The sequence below is a fragment of the Ips typographus genome, linkage group LG8, assembly GCF_016097725.1.
Source record: "Ips typographus isolate SLU linkage group LG8, UJ_Ityp_2.0, whole genome shotgun sequence".
NCBI classification, from domain to species: domain Eukaryota; kingdom Metazoa; phylum Arthropoda; class Insecta; order Coleoptera; family Curculionidae; genus Ips; species Ips typographus.
Genome location: NC_138429.1, coordinates 8260855 through 8279009, shown reverse-complemented (window position 1 = coordinate 8279009; position 18155 = coordinate 8260855). Strand labels below are relative to the sequence as shown.

General features: G+C 33.5%; 1 protein-coding gene across 1 annotated transcript in view; it reads left to right on the top strand.

Moving 5' to 3' along the window:
- Positions 1–13456, top strand: part of Oamb (Octopamine receptor in mushroom bodies) — a 34253-nt gene extending 20797 nt beyond the window's left edge. The window contains exons 3-8 of the mRNA XM_081985621.1: positions 30–266; positions 1272–1482; positions 4574–4824; positions 5285–5581; positions 9373–9681; positions 10195–13456. Coding sequence (XP_081841747.1) covers positions 30–266; positions 1272–1482; positions 4574–4824; positions 5285–5581; positions 9373–9681; positions 10195–10293 — 1404 coding nt within the window. The 3' untranslated portion in view covers positions 10294–13456. The remainder of the gene's footprint in view (positions 1–29; positions 267–1271; positions 1483–4573; positions 4825–5284; positions 5582–9372; positions 9682–10194) is intronic.
- Positions 13457–18155: the final 4699 nt, after the last annotated feature.

The following is an 18155-nucleotide window of genomic DNA, read 5'->3' as shown; positions in this document are numbered from 1 at the left end:
TGTTTACTAAAACATACCTTTTGTTACAGGTTTGGATATTTGGAGACGTATGGTGCAGAATATGGCTGGCCGTGGACGTATGGATGTGCACCGCTTCCATTTTAAACTTGTGCGCCATTTCTCTAGACAGATACGTTGCCGTAACTAGACCCATTACCTATCCGAGTATTATGTCCAAATCCAGAGCGAAAATGTTGGTGGCCGGTCTGTGGATCCTAAGTTTTGTTATTTGTTTCCCTCCTCTGGTCGGTTGGAAAGATTCCAAGGTATGCTTTTCGTCCTGTTAAACTAGCTTGTGTCATACTCGCAAAATGTAAGAAAAATAGGGTGTCTGACACTACTAAAGTCCCTAAACCTACAACTTCAAGCAGAAATGCGACATGGGCGACAAATCATGCTCGTATTAGGCTTTTTGGCACCGTGCCCAAACCCTAGAAAGGGGATAAAAGATAGCTGAACAGATAACTAACCAATCTCCTGGCAACCGGTTTTAAAACAGGAAATTAACAGGATGAAGACCGGAAAAGTATTAATAAAGGAATTTAAACTAATTAGCGCAACAGTTTGAATCAGTTTTTAATATAAAACGGTGTGTCATGTACAATCCGGTTATGAAAAACTCATAATTAGCTCCTGACTAAAAATTCAGAATTATATGTGGGCCTGTAATGTCTGTGTTATCAGAATCTTTTATGCCAACGTCTCCAACAGGCTATCTATTGGCAAACCCTCTCCTGATAAGAAAACGTAACACCTCTTGACCTTAGCCCTTAACGGCCCTCTTTATTACAGTTTATTAGATTAAACTCAAGACACCCATTCTCTGTTGCACTAGATTTGGAAAGAGTGTTGTTAACCCATTTTGAAAGCTTGAAAAATACTTGGTGCTCATTAAAACTTAAAAAGTTTTCTGAAATTGTGGACTACACAAAAAACGTCAGCGGACCTCTTAAGGAATGCATGTACAGCCGTAGATAAATAATTAAATTCCTTCTCGCAGTAAAGTTCGGCTAAGTTCCATTAAGATTTTCCGTAATTACACTTCGAGGCAGTGCGTTTTGCTAATTTGGCTTTGAAACGTCTGTTGCTCGAAGAATAACTCCTTTAATTAAATATTACCAGCAGATATTTAACTAAACACCAAACGCTGAAGGGTTTTTAGATATTTCTGCTAGTTAAATCTAGCTTAAACAACTAATCGGTATGCAATACGATAAACTCAATGCCATTTCACATTCCAGGCTTTAACCCTAAATCTTTTCTCTTTTCAGTCCAGCGACAATGAATCGAACTCGACCCTTTTGGAAGACAATCCTCACTGTCCCTGGAAATGCGAGCTAATTAATGAATCTGGTTACGTGGTCTATTCCGCCCTTGGTTCGTTCTACATTCCAATGTTTGTAATGTTGTTTTTTTACTGGAGGATATACCTGGCCGCCATTAGAACCACCCAGGCTATTAATCAAGGCTTCAAGATTACAGGTATGATTTTTTTTTGCAGAATACAAGTGTGAAACAACGTGACCACTTTATCAAAAATCCAATGGTTATCACATGACCAACTGTCAAATTACATTATCACAGCGGTCCAAGCACTTTTTTAAGTTTGGTTTCCTTCTGTATATTAAATTTTTCACACCTTTCATCAATACTACAAATTTTATTACCTCAAACATAAATTGAATAACACCTTAGGAGAGTTTTATGGCTGACTGGGATAAATTTTATAGATAGTTTGGTGAATAATAGCCACATTTCAGACATCAAATGTACCGCTAGTATATTTTTAGGATAAATAAAAGATAACGGCCGTTTTTTTTAGTTTTCTGTGGTTTACGCTCAGGAGCCTGAAATACCACTTTATGCTTCACAAGTTTACACAAAAAACGTATGTGAATTAACTGGTGTACTCACCAAAGTGCTGACGATCTTGTAGTTTAAAAAACCGAACATTTTCTAATCTTTGAGCTACAAGTCAACACTTTCCCGTCTTTGAGACAAAAAACCTAGGCAAAAAGTGCTAAACTAATAAAAACGAAACGAAGAAATGGGGTTTCATGTTAAAAAAAGTGAAACACAAAAACTATCTCAGTGCCATCTAGTGTCAAACGGGCAAACTATTTTTGACGTAAATTATGCTGGCGTCTGGGGTTTTTGCAGTTTGCACCATAACCCTAACCCACCTATTTCATATTTGTAAATAATTTATAAGATTTTTAACTTTTTATAGTTTACTTAATGTTGACTGTATAATAAAATTTAGGCTGTGACATGTCCTTTTAGAAACTTACAGTCAAAACACTAACAATTTACTGCTAAAGCATTTTGCATTCAGAAGTGATGAAAGATCAGTTTTATCATCTCAATAAACAAAGTTTAGCAACCACAGGACAAATTCTGAATAGTTTATTCTTAAAATAGACCTAGTTAGAAACTAATTCAACAAGTCTGAAGTAAAAAAATGGTTTACTGAAGGTCAGTTGTATCTTTCAAAAAAACTTACCCTACTTGCTTCTTATTTGGTTAAAAAACAATGCTAAATGCTGGTTCTTCTTTGGCCAGGCTACACGGACTAGTTGTTGACAAAGGTTTTTTTTATTTTGAATATTTGAATAACAACACAAACCGACACAACACAAAACCTTCAAAATCAATGTCAATTGTCAAAATTATTGACATTTTTGGCAATTTTCAACTTTCAATTACGATCACTTTAGAATGTGTTTCTCTCACAACCCACATACATGTTTTTAAGGTTAGAGCGAGATAGAAACATATCATAAAGCAAGAGTGGTTTGACAACTAACCTAAAATTCAAAAATGTAACAAGAAGGGCATTCCGTGTCAGTCTAGAGTTTGGTAAATTTGAATTTCTAACTTTATGTCCTAGTCCTAGTTGAACTTTTGTTCAGTGTTTATAAGTCGAATTAAGTAGTACTCGAGCAAAATAAATTGACTGTAATTTTGCTGTCACAACTTTACGGTTCTAATTTGAGACTAATTAACTTGAGCGTGAAATTTACAACAGCCACAAATTTGTCTGGTTTACTGCCTGTAGATTTGGGTATTTGGAGTGTTCGAAGTCAGAAAGAATTGTAATTCTACGTTTAGGCTGTTTACATTTCTTTGAAAACGAAATCAGTTCAATAAAAAAGTCGATACATATTAGAAGAGAGCTAAGGGAAGAAGAATTGTTGAAGTGGCGCTAAAAGTGTGTTTTTAATTTATTTACTTTTCTAAATTTAATTACTTATTATTTACAAAGATTGAAGTGGTGTTGTTATAACAAATCAGTAAGTATAAGCATTAATAACAGTATTTTTTTAATATTTTATGGGGTAATGGGGTAGCCCCTTGAGAGTTACTTAAAAAAAACTAGGTATTTGTACAGTGGTAATTTTGCTTTTTTGCAATACAGTATAATTCCCAAATGTAATTTTTAGACTATCAAAATCTTGACTTTAATCAAACCTTAGGCCAGTTCCAGAATGTGAAACTCCCTAAACATATTCTACGTTTCGGCTTTCGGCCTTATTTGAAAAAGACGGTCATGAATAATAAATAGGTTCTCACCTGAAGGTAATTTATTATAGTTCCTTTTACTTTATTTTGCCTAGGGCTAAAGTTTTCTGGGCTTGAGATGTTATCGGTGATATACGGGGCATCCTGCCGCAGATAAAAGCTTCCTATCTATGTAATTACAACGTTTTGATTCACCGTTAATCATCCAGCCATTGAAATATATGAGTCTTTTAAATCAGCAATGTATTATTAATTCAGAAAGGCAAAATGAACTGAATCTGATGGGGTCTATATAGTAGTCTTTAAATTCAAGCTGCATAAATTAATAGAGACAGTTTGAATTTCACTGGGAAATTTACAGAGGGATACTTATTTTTTTTTAATAACCGACCAACCCTCTGCTGATTTGTAATTTAAATGGTTAATAAAACTGAAAGTTATTACCTTGTATAGAATTCAGGTTTACCAAAAATTAAAGTAATTTAATCTGACCTGGTTTAGCTGCTCAAGATTAAGTTCAAGATATTAGTATACATGCCATTATTAAAGCAAATTTGGTCTAAAATAGAATGTTTGCATGACCTTTGCTTGATCCTAAAAAAAACTCACTCAAGTTTGTTACTTGTATATGTTTGTGATTGGTAAAGAAAAAGCAGCCAGCTGAAAGCTGCTTCTTCTTGACGAATCACCGAGCTGCCATTTTCACGCAAACGATCACCGTAAATGTGGACTTACCATAATAATTAGTGACACTAACTAATGCAAACAATCCGATAATTTTCAAATTTACATCACTTGAAACGGTTATTGCCCAACCATACGTTCACCGTAAACTTTTAGTCCGTATTTAGTTTGAATAATTGCGCTCCCGTTCTCGTTGCACTGCATATGCAAATTTTCAAAATTTATTAATCCGCTCCGAGTAAATTTTGGTCTCATTTTGTCGGTATAAATTTGTGAATATGTCTGTTCTGAGCTGACACAATTTGCGAGTGAGATAAGGGTCCATTAATTGCCTTTGCAAAACTGAAAGGGTTTTTTTTTATTGTAGGATCTCCAGGAAATCGTTTCGAACAGCAACGTTTAACGCTAAGAATCCATAGGGGACGTGGCAATTCCACTAGATCAGCTAATATCTACGAATCTCCTAATGGAAGTAGTTACACGGCCACAACCAATAGCAGTGCGTCACCGAGTCCTAGACGAAACCACGACAGGAAACATGAAAGGGTGAAGATCAGCGTTAGTTATCCATCCAATGACAATTTGTCTTCAGCTGCTTCAAGTCCTCAGTTATTGGCGGTAAGTCGGTTAAAGAAAAAAGTTTTGACCCAACCGAAAAAAATAAACTAAATTATAAGCTTCATGTGAACGATAAAGTTAACTAACCACGTGTGTGCGGAAAGGCCCGTCATATCACACGTGACTTTCAAAGTACGTGATATCCATGTTGTACGCGGGTTTCGTTTGTTATTCAGCACAGTTGAGGGGTAAAATTTGATTTTGGCCTTTAATAAATATACGATTTTTAGATCAAAGCTTCAGAGATAGAATAAAACACCACAAAAAAAGTACTCGTATTATTTTCATCTGAAAAAGGCTGATTCATGTTTTAAACGGGCAGATAAATGTGTCGTTTGCAAACACTAATCAGTTTGTACAGTTACAACACCAAAAAGCACTTTATCAAACATGTACGGTAAATCAACATGGATGCTTTATTAATAATTAAATACTTTACCTAAATGAAATTTTATTACAGGTGACTCCAACATCACCATCCGGGCACCCGTCCTACGTGGTTCATTACACGGTAAACGGCAAAGATTCTTCAACGACCGCCCTGTACAACCGGCATATGCAAAACGAGAGCAGTAACAATCATTTACGGGTCAACAGATGTAATTCGGGTAAAACGATAAACAACAAGCGACGTTCTAGTAGCGTGGACAGCGGCAGAGCCCCTAGTCCCAGTCCTAGTGCTAGCGAGGACATTGGATTATCGGGAAAATCAAAATTGACGACCAGAAGAATGGGAAAGAGAAATATAAAAGCTCAAGTAAGGAGTTTCACTAATTTTAATGATCAAATTACTTGAATTCATCAAGAATTCAAGCAAGGAAACGAAAATCAAAATTTAACCGAAGATTTGGAAAAATCTTATTGCATCTACTAAGATATTACATACTCAGGTAGAAAGTGTTTGATTTCTGTCGGGATATTAGGTAGTTCGCCGAGACGAAGACGAACTTTAGCTCGAGACAGAAATTAAACTTTCCACCTGAGTATGTAATATATACTATTCTTAGTACACAAAACATAATAAATTATTTAGTTTAAATATTGATTGCTAATAGTCTCTAACAATAAGGTCGTAAAGGTGTACGAGTAGTTATGACCAACCATGATAAACGACTGGTGATTTATTAACAATCTTGACAATGTCATTTAGTACGTTTCCATGCAATTGAAGGCGTTTTTAAAACGATCTCAAAATTGAAATTTGTTAGAGTTTCCATGCTAATTTTCAAATCGTTTTCAATTCCGTTTTGAAACTAGACTTCTTTCTTCATATTCGTCAAGAGTGTCCACCCCACAAATTGGATGATGGTCTGGCACTCAATATTTCATCAAGCATGACAAAATTGTTACACTCTGAACGGACTTCTCCCACTTGTCCCATTTTTACGCTTCACTTTACAATACATGCACTTCAAAGCTTTCCATTTATTTTTAATTTGCAAAACGATCTTAGTAGTTACACCTTTCTTTACTAATTCCTCATAAACCAATTGGTAAATTTCTCCATTTTTATACTTCTTGGTATCAAAATACCGATTGATGTTTTGTGTTTGGAAAATTTCCAGTAGAAGTTTTACTTCTTTGTCCAGCCAAACATTTCTGGTAGCCGTGATAAGGTAAAATGAAATTAGAAACAATTCAAATGATGAAATGAAAAATTTGTAGTTATGTTCTCTAACTTAAAGAAGTGAAAAATGACATTTACAGGTTGACAATACAAAATTGTGACGTATTTTCTCGATTTCAAAATCGTTTTCATTTTTAAGGTGTTTCCATGCTATTTCAATCCCGATACGATCCCAAAAATCGGCGAATCGACCTTGAAGTGAAATAAGATTGAAACCGAATTGAAAACGGGTTTAAAAGGCAAAATTCAAAACTCAAAACGTTTTTCATTTGCATGGAAACGTAGTAATTATTGTGCTATTATGTTGTCAATATTTTGAGCTGAAACGTTTCTTAAAGCTCTTTTAATATGGAGATTTCTGAAGAAACAGATATTACTTGTCACCACCCGAGCTGTAAAAAGTAAGCTCAGACACTTAACTATAAAAAGTAAGCCCAGATATGACAAAAAGCATATTGACATTCAACCAGGTGGACAATAAAAGCAGGCAATTTTCATCTTTCCACCTGGTTTACACATAAGAAATATTGTTATTACATACAAAGTTGAAAATAATAGTATATTATAATATAATAATAATAAACAATCTTTATTTCATTACGAAATGGGCTATCGACCGAAATGGTCTTTCTGCCCTTGTTTGTGTACATTTGTTGGTTTAGGCTTACTTTAAGTTGGTATAATATAATAATCTAAAATAAAGTATTGCAAACATTTATCTTAACCTAAAATTACATTTTTAGTATATTATTTATTAAGACGTAAGGTTAATAAAAGCTGTCTAAACCGTGGATAATATAGCATTTTTTCCACTATTAACAATATTTTTGATGGTCCTTTTATTGAAAATTTAAAAATTTAAGATCATAACAAAACAACAACATGAAGAGACAACCCACCGCCCTCTATACTAGAAAACCTAAAATGCCACTTTTAATGGCGGCGTTTTTCGTTTTATACACAAACGTATGCAGATGCAGTAAGAAATATGACTTTTTTTAATTGTTTCGGGTAATTGATTGCAAGTTGTGAGTGAAAAATCAAAAAAATGTTCATTTCTGATCCAGATATGTATAGATAGAGCTTTTTTATACACAATTAAGTCCAGCCTAAACAAATTGGTTAGAACATTTGTCCTGGAAAGTACAACACACAGCAAACTAGTTTAAACACTGTTCAATGTAAGAAAATCTGTAAATCCTTGAAACTAGGTAAGCAAAACTGGTAAATGGTTCTTATGTTATTACCAAGAACATTCATTCAAAGTTATTTTTGTTGCTCTCACAATGAAGGCTGCTTTAAAAATAATGTAACTCAAATACCTGTGCATGTAACAAGTACCTAATAAGTTTACTGTACTAGAAAGCACTTGTACCTACCAATGAGTATAGTGTTGGAGTAAAATCATCCCACTTCAAAGTGTTCAACCACTGTTGAGTTAGATCCGGTTTTTTGTAAACTAAAAAACTGACACGGTTGGGCTTTTTCCTGATTTGCTGTTACAATGTGGCTTGAAAAACTTATGAACAGCAGCAAACAAAAATAACTTACGCAAATAACCTCAAGTTTTGATTTTAAACCGTAAAAATTCATCTAATCCTCAAAAAACTAAATTTCCACAATACAAACTGTCACCTCTATTCCCGCCATATTGGAATTTTTGACAAGCACCTTCTAGGCTTTCTAGTATAGTAGGCGGTGGACAACCTAATTTATCTGTCTCTGTCAAGTCAAGTATATTTCATATGTCAGATGTCTTAATGGACATTGACATTATTATTTACCTAGGTCAATAATATTTCCTTTTTTGTCGTGTTTGTGCCAGACTAGAACTAGAGATTAGACTATATTTTTGACCTCGGTCAACAATGACCATTAAGGTAGAGAAAACTAATTTCTCAAGTTACTAATCGGTCAAGTATGTTTATTATGTTAGTAGTGGAAAAATAATGTTGTTACATACATAGTTGAAAATAAACATATTTTTTCTTTGATAGATTGAAGTGCATTAAAGTGTTGCAGTTAATGAAGTATAACGCAGTTTTCGTGTTACTAGATCACTTGACTGACATCTTAATAGATGATAATTTTATTTTTTTTTGGCTGAAGGTGTAAATGTTATTACACCTGTTGTGTTGTTTAACTGTGTGTTGTGGTTTTGAATGAAGGTTATCTTGTTGTGTTGGCTTATGTGACAAACATCCTGACACACTTTTATGTTAAAAATCTGCTTTTTTGCCACCTTGATTAAAGCCAATAATTAAGTCCGTGCAAATTGTGTTTTTGTTTCAAAATGACAATGTTTGTAAAATGGGTTGAGGGGACGATAAAATTCCTCATTATTAAAGGTTTGACCTTGCAATTTATTATTCTAAAAAAGTTTTCTTTATGTAAATTTTAAAAAAATTTTGAGTACTCTTTCAAAATGTAAAACTGGCAATATAACGGACTGAAATAAACGTATAAAGTCAGTTACATATTAGCAAACAAAAGGGCACTAACGAAGGACTGAATTTTTGCTATTCTTTTCTTTTTTCCGATGGTTATTCGAGTCTTGTCGAAACGAATTCATTCAGTTCATCCTGAATGCAAAGGCACGAAGTGCGTCAAAATTGGGTGAAGCCGGAGGCCGTTAAAATTACATTGTCGGGTTACTGCAAAAACAAGGTAACTCTATTAACTAGATTATGTTAATACAGAGGCACTTACGTTAGGCCAACGTTAGACCGAAACTAGAGAATTAGATTATTAAGAAACGGTCGGTTAATGTGATTTAAAGTCGATATGATACGGTTTATCTTGTGGAAGTGCATTTCTGATAAAAGCAGGCAGGGTTGATGGTATTGTGTTCTTTCTGCTTTTAGGAAACCACTCTCGGATTTGTAAGTTCCGAAACTAAATATAAATCTCTTCGTTTCCAGGTTAAACGATTTCGGATGGAAACTAAAGCGGCTAAAACCTTGGGCATAATAGTTGGTGGATTCGTTTGTTGCTGGCTGCCATTTTTCACGATGTATCTAGTGCGCGCGTTTTGTAGGAACTGCATCAACCCTCTAATGTTTTCAATCCTCTTTTGGCTGGGCTATTGCAACAGTGCAATTAATCCTCTTATATACGCCCTGTTTTCGAAGGACTTCAGATTCGCATTCAAGAGGATTATATGTAGGTGCTTTTGCACCGACAAAGGATCTCATAATTCTCGGCGGGGCTCCGACGGGTCACAATTACAGGTGGGTAACGATTTAAACTCTTCGAATATGTTCCATTTCAACTAGTCTGAATGGGTTTTAGAGCTAGTCGCCTCTCTTCTCTCAAGTGCCAAATAGTTTACTGGTCTTTTTCACTAACCAAAATGAATATTTAAACACTGACACTTATTTATCAAGGAGTCTCAAAAATTATTTCACTCATAATGTATAAATAATTAATCAAATTAATAATTTTAATAACCAATATTGATTAAGCGGTAATTAAACCAACCAATAAAGTTTAATTATTAAATATCGTATTTGCTTCCGATAGGAAGGAAGTTATCAGATTAACATTTCAGTACAACAGTAAGTAAATAATGAATATGTGTTTAAATATTCAGTTTAATTATACCAATCATGTTAGTATTTATACAGGGTTGGTCCGTATTTAAACTTATGCTTGTGGCTGTGTAATGTTGTCATCATCACAAACTACTCATTGCCAAACTTAATATAACTGTTACTACATAAAAACTCATCATTCTTTTACAGGGACGTCAAAATAGATCTCCAAGCTACAACGTACAAATCCATGGAAATTCACTGGGCGAGGAAAGTGACCAAGGCAAAGATCAGTCAGATTCCAGATGACGCAATCCTTTTGATACCGGTACGGGCACTGTGCTCAAACTTGCGATGGGTTTGGTTATGGGGTGACAAATGGAGGCCCTCGGAGGTAACGTTGAAGAAAATATAAATTTGTAAAGTATCACTGTTCAATACTTTACCAAAGTGTTTATAATCTTACCCTAAGGCAACAAAGTAAATTGTATTGTTGCCAGATTTGCACTTTTTCAGTATAAAAATTGCAGGGTTGGGTTAAATGTTAACCATAAACTGACAATCCTCATAACGTATTAAGTTGTGTGGACATTTATAAATTTGGCAATAACGCTCAAGCTACAATTATTAAAAAAGACAGTTTCCCAGAATTGGAATACTATTGGGACAGCTTAAAATGCGGTTAGGTATATTATTGCATTTCCAGTAGGAAGTTTCGAAGTTACGTTGGGACATGTACGGCCCAGAGCGGTTTTATAAGAATGAAATGTTTTTAGGTTAATAGAATTATTAGAATAGAAGCTAAAAAAAAATGCCAAACATGGTTTTGAGGATTTATCTGGTTGAGATTCGCTAATAACCAACTTTTAAAAGCGTCGAGCTTTCGTCACCTACAAAAAAAGTTATCAGCAAAGCTTACTTGACAAAGCTGAACAAATTAATGTTTCAAGGAATTTGAGATAATTCCGACTTTATCCGTTTTCCGGACAGCTACAGCAACGGTAGATAATTTAATAAAGAGGCCGCTAAAATTTGATTAATTCGGATTTTCTAATGCAATGCAAATTTCTCAACTTGTTGTCGATACAACAAGACATTTTTCAGGCAACTATCTCTTTTATTAACTCCATTTTGATAAAAAAAACTCGTTAATGCCGAAAAAGGTTGGGACACGCAATGAAATGTAACTTCCTGTCCCAAGTTGATTTTAAACCCCAAGTTTAAAAAAAAAAACCTAATAGGTCAGTCAAGTCATCTGACAACAATCAGGTATTGTGATAAAGCGGTCATTTGACTTTTGTCTCATGTCATCTTTACCACGTGTTTTGTATGGATAATTTAATTAATTTTTTGTTCCGGTAAATACCACGTTGCGTTATTAATTGGGTACTTGTGTCTCAATTTAAACTGAAAATATTACCCAGTTGTGATAAAATTTATAGCGAGTTTACGACATAAATTTCCTTAATTGGCTCATGATTTCCAAGTCTCTAAGATGAAAATAAATTTTCGACAAAGTTTAGTAAGTTGACAATACAACATTTTTATTTTCCAACCATCGTTAATGATTTCTATAAAGGAATATATTTAAGAAAATTGTTAAAATTGCATGAAAAACAAGTTGATTTGACAGTCGTTTCAATAATGGGCACCATTGATGTTTTTCTGTCAAAAAATTAATTTAAAAACTGAAAAAAGCAGTTTGATGAATGAAATCATATTAGTAGAATATGTATTTTAGTTTCATAGCCGAAATGAGCCAGCTTTTGTGTAAATCTCAGTGTAATTAGTAAAAAATAAACAGCTCTTTTTTTTGAGCTGAAATTTAAATATTTACTTAGAAAATCGTTAATTTAATCAGTTTAAAGGCAAATCGTAATAATCCAGAGATATTTTCCAGACAACTGGTTATTATCTAAAGAAAGTCTATTTACAATTCGTCAAGTCTCTCCTGAAAATTCGATTTTAAGGACACGTCCTCGTGGAACTTTACGAAAGAATTGTTTTTCTAAGAAGGTCCCGTTTGAGTTTTCCAAATCACGTGGTAAAGCTCTAGAGCTATTGTGATTTTAATAACGACAGCCCGAGTTGTGGAATGTTTCAATTGTTTTCTCCTGAAAAAGGTCCCAGAAAAAATCAGGGTTTTTAAGGTTGTTTTTAGTCCTTAATAATCTCGTACAGTACGAGTAAAATGTGATGCAACTGCTTTAATAATCTCATTTCTGCAGTTTTCAGAAAAAGGCGCACTCTGTGTCAGACAATTTGATTTATATATGTGAGGGGGATGTTTTGATATAAAAGATGTGAAACGTGCAGTTGTTTGTTGCCTTAGAGTAACGATACTACTTTCAATTAATTAAACTTCTCCATAAAAATAGAAGTTTGTTGAAAAAATACTTGAATTGTAAATATATAAGATAAGAGGTAATTTTAAAAGAATTAAATTATTTTTAATAAACTTTCCAGCAGTATAATGTAACAATAATTATGTTAACAATTATGATTCCATTTCTCGTTTTGGAGAGGGAAAGATGAAACGACTTACTTATTAATATAATATGCTAAAATGTAATTATCGATAATATAACTTATTGGATAAAAATATGGTTTTCTAATTAACATACAGGAAATCAATTTAAACCATATTTTTATGAATTAAATTGCTATAACATATTTTAGCTGTAAGGTATAATATAACATAAATCAAATATTAATATAATATTATACAACGCACTGAAAGTAGCTTAACAAAATACTGGCCCTAAATATACTGTAAAACTAGCAGGGTATGTCATATAGTACTGTATAAGGATAACTATTCCAATCTGAACATATAAGTAGCAGATAAGACTTTATTTATTTTATATACCTTATGCGTATGTGGCATAAATGGGCTGTGTTGTAGCCAAATATTATTATTATACGAACATTTTGTACATAACTGACGCGCTAATTGTATGTAAATACATTGTTACCAACAGTATAAAAATAAAATAAGAGATATTACTGTTACAAAATAAATATTGCAGTTAAAGCTAGAAGTTCCTGTTAAAGATAACTGTAAGAACAAAAATTTGATGGTTTGTAAGTACATGTATTATTATATGGCTTTACTGTCCAACTGGGGTATACAGGGTATGGAAATTTCTACTAGAAATTTCTACGTGACGTGTTGGTCACATGACCAACTTTATCAGAATGATTCTTTGGTAGTTGTGACTAAACTGTCGAACTAATTGCCCCATAAAGGAAGCAGAAGCCAACCTCCCCCCTGTTAGTTGGGGGGTTCAGGAAGGAAGGAACTGTCGAACAAAGTTTGTCACCATCTTTGTCTAGCTGACTGATTTTTAATGATTTCTCTCTTGTCACTAGTTCCCTCTTTGTATAATTTTGAAAATTCCATACCTGTATACCAGCGTACGTGTGCTATAAATGTATATTATAGAATACTCAAATAAATTAGGAGAATTAAGTGGGTTGCATCAGTGTCCTGCATTAGGCTATAATGTCACAGATTTAGATAACACACATTTACAAAGTAACAAACAAAGAAATAACGTACAAGAAAAACTCCACCAAATCATGAATTTTTATTTGGGCAGACTTTAACAAACCCTATTTCAAATGACTGAACACCCTAGGGCGTTTCCCTTCTAAGGGCTATAATTCCCTAAACGGTGAGTAATTCATAAACTCTCCACAAAGGGAATGTTGTTGAAAACCACATTGGGCAGGTCAGTTTTAATGGTTTCACAAACAAATCTTCTTTTGAGAGGTGGAGAATGAATAACGATTATTAAAAAAATTCGTTTTGTACACTTTGAGCAAATTAGCTCTTTCCATGGACTTTTTTTATACCGAACCTATATATTGCTTTCTCCAACATGTTAACTTAACAATTATTTTTAATTATACAAACTGTACAGCAATGAAATTATTTGGTGTATACCTAACATTCAATTATTTCAGTTTATGTATACGCGTCTGTTTGTTGGCGGAAATCAATAGTTAAAAATGGGATGTGTAAAAGTTTTAATTAAAACCAATCAGTGTGGAAATAAACAGGGTGTCTTCAATTCACGATCATAGCTTTCCAAAGGGATGTCGTTGAGTTTTCGGACACACTGTATATATTAACAATTGTTAACTTATTTAGTTTGAATAATAATGCTTTTGTAAAGCAATTCAGTATTCCACTTAAGAAATGAATGCCTACTTTTATCCGGTTTCCAGATAAAGGTATTGCATAAGAATGGATCTTTTATTGTTGTCCCAAAACACTTGGGATGGCAAAAGCATCAAACGTATTGCCACGTGGAGTAGCGTTTCGAATCGTTAAATCCCTTTAGCTTCCGAAAAGTTACTTTAGTAGATCGTTCCGTTGATGCTTTCAGCTGGGAAAATGTCTCTTAACACAGTTAGATGTACTTTACAGAGTGTCTCGACTTTTTAAGCGTGTAAACGGAAATCAGAAATTCTCTACCGACGTCAAATCCAGTTAATTGAAAGCTAAACTGGGAAAACAGACTTACGACGTTTGCATGGAACATCGGCGCCAACCTGCTGCCAGTTCAATTAAACTGCTTTCTTGTCGGAAATTATCCGTACACGACCAATTAGGAAATATGCTAGTCAATACGAAAACTTCCTCCCGTTTGATTAGCTATTGATTCAACTCTGTAATCGTTTATGGGGGAATAAACCAACCTAATTGACAAATCATTCACCTTCTTGTCATATTTCCCCTTAATCGAACCCACAGCGGTCAATTATTCCAGTAAAATCCAGATAAATGGCGCATTTTCAAGTAAAATGTGGCTCACCAAACGATTACTATAAATCTCCGAGCCACACGCTGCATTTAGTTTTTAAAGAGCTGAATTAGAGAAACTTCATTATGAGAAATATAGCTCCTTTATTTGACCTAAATTTTGCTGTAAAGTCGCTTCAAGGTTAAGATGCCCCTTAACCCACTGTACTTTTAAAGTGTCACATTCTGTGCTTTTCATTAGACACAGCTTGACGCTGACGTAAAAATAGCTTTTCCAAGTTCCAAAAGGACGAATAAAAAGTGGTTTAACCAGCTACATTGTTGTCTTAAGAGCTTTTATTAACATGTGTCAAATCAAAAACGAGGTAATGTTTAATTCAAGAGCACTATCCCAAAAACATCCACGAATTCATTAAAATTTCAAGTTTTCCGGTTAAAATAAATAAAAACAACTTTAATTAATTCCCATTTATAACTTTCAAACTTTTTCCTGCTATCTATTGATTTTTCACCGATGTTGCACCGACATTTGCAGTATTTTTGAAGAATTAAAGATTTTCCGAACTCTAACGAACAATTTCAGGAAAAGTGTCCAGCGTAATATGTCAATGGGATACTCTCGCCAACCAAAGGCAATAAAATCCCAATTTACCAACGTTTTTTTTTTCGTTTTATCGTGCAATTTAACGGTGTGGCCTTTTAACGTATTAATCCACTTAAAACGCAGAAGGATTTTATAAGAGACGCTACAAAGTAGGGACAAGCTCGCAAAAGCTTGTCTCTGATCAAAAAATATTTTTCCTAATAACCAGCATTCTTTCAATTTTTTTCAAAAAAAAAAATGTGTTTTAAAAAATTACCAAAATTGCACTTTTCCGGCATTTTTAAAATTTTTGAATAATAGTAACTTTTTTATTTGGACTCTTATAGATTTCACTAAAACGCCATTAGAAAGAGAATAAAAATACTACAAAATGAGCCAAAACTGACCTCTCTAGCTCTTCATGTTACCGAGATTTGAAGTGCTTTTTTTCTACTTATTTCACCTAATTTAAAGTCCTTTGGTATAAATATGCCCTTTGCTATGCATTGGAACCCTCCTGGAGCAAAATTAAAAATTGCCAAAATTGCCCTTTTTGTAAAAATAGCATATTTTGTGACACTCGTTGCTTTGACCCTAAATTACTCCCTTACTTGACAAGATACGTCAAAATGTCATAGAAGACAAAAGATAGAGCAGATTTCAAGCTTTCTAAATATAACCCCACATGAGTTGATTGACAACCCCGTTTGGCCGCTAGAGGGCGTCAAATTTTCTTTACCATAATATCACATATTATATTGTCTATATCTTAATCCGGCCGAATTCCTGGCAAAGAAATGTTAACTTTTAGATCTAACTCTGTTAGTTTTTGAGATATCAAAAAACCGACTGCACCAGCTCATCACACCAGCATATTGACTTGCACCTTATTTTAAAGAAAATATTGTGTAGTTTCAAGAAATGACAGACAAAAATGGCGTTCCAGGCCACAATTTTCTGTAAAAAGTAGTAAAAAAAGACCCCTAATACCCAAGGACGGTAAACAGCAAAGGATCGCTCGATTGGCCGATTTTGTTTCCGCTAAATATGATGAAAAATCGTCACCGGCAACATTGCGCTTATGGGATTAAGCAATCCTTTACTGTTTACCGTCCTTGGAATAAAATGTCCTATCTAATCACATTTATATGTCAATGATTTTATGCACCCTTGACAGATGACACTTTGATTGGTCAATTCTATGATAAATGACCGAATTACGGCGCCTGTTTCGTTTAAGTTTTAAATAAAGCATATTTACATAAAAACTAACTCCAGGCAATTGAAATACTTATTAAAAGTGTGTCTTTAAGACCTCAAATATTTAATTTCCACGGCAGTTCCGGCTTAGTTCGAGCAAAAAAACGTCTGGAAGCTTTATTATGTTGTCGTCTCATCTAACCGCTGAAAAAGTGTTTTTGTTAAAACTGTAGAGATTAAAGGTACTCTCAACGCTAGGACAGTTACAATAAGGTAAGATTTTCAATTTTATTTTTTAAATTTATGTAAAATTTGAGTGACATTTCAAGTGTAATGGCGCCAAATGTTATGATTCAATAAAAAGCCATGTTGCCAAGTTCACGAGAAACATTTTAGTATTTTGCCAAAGTGTTCTACTTTATACAGGGTGATTCCAAAGTTGGTGCTTTCCTTTCACCTACGAATAGGGCTTCAAAAAATAAGGTTTTTTTTCCTTAGACGCTTTTTCGAAATATGAACAATAATAAAGATACAGGGTGTCAAAGTTTTACTGAAAAAATAAAAATTTAATGATTTTGGCCAAACCACTTGAAGTAATTAAACAAAATTTTGTAGGTGTCAGTAGCGTGGAAAGCAAATTTTCCAAGAAACAACAATTTTCTTGCGTTTACCAGTGGCGTATCATTTTTTTAAAACATTTTCGAAAAAAAAAATTACCCAACTGGTTTTTTTTTCAACATAAAATTTATTATTGAATTCCTTGTTCAATTCTAAAAATAAAACCCCTTTTATTATTTTTTGCAACGACGCACCGATTCCCAGTAAAAAAAATAAAAATCGTCTTAATGCGTGCCTAAAATTAAATGCTGTTTTAATTTAAAATGTCAAATTATTAAAACTTAGTTCAAAGGCGGCTGAAATCTTTTGTTTTTGTTTATGTCTGTTGATAAGGAATAACCTGTAGTTAGTTAAAATTAAATTTAAGTTATTTTTCATTTTGTTTTTTTTTAGTAAAACTTTGACACCCTGTATCTTCGTTATTGTTCATATTTCGAAAAAGCGTCAACAGAAAAAAAACCTTATTTTTTGAATCCCTATTCGCAGGTGAAAGGAAAGCACCAACTTTGGAATCACCCTGTATAACGTTGGACTCTGACATTTGTGACGTTTATGCTATCTTTCCACTTTTTGGCCATTTTGGTAAACCTGAATAAAATTTGTCAATTCATATAATACACTTCGTACTTTCTTAATAGAAATTTAATGGACAAGTTCTCCATTTCTGTTATGTAAAAGCAAGCAGATAAATTATTATACAACGCTTTACGAGCAATTGAAATTACGTCTTTCAGGAAAATATTATATCTAAATATCGGTGTTATGTAAATGTAGGGTTATTGTACTTTTTCTAGTCTCTTTTTGTATTTTTCTGATGTTTTATGGAATTGTTTTTCTCGAACGCTTTTACAATTCATTTCAGCTTGAAGGTAATAAAAAGTGGAAATATATCCGGACAAACCCTAAAATAAAACCACTCAGCCAAATAATTTTTTTGTCGGACTTTCATTTATATAGTAAAGCGTTAAATATTTTTTATGTTAAAACTTTACGTTGTAT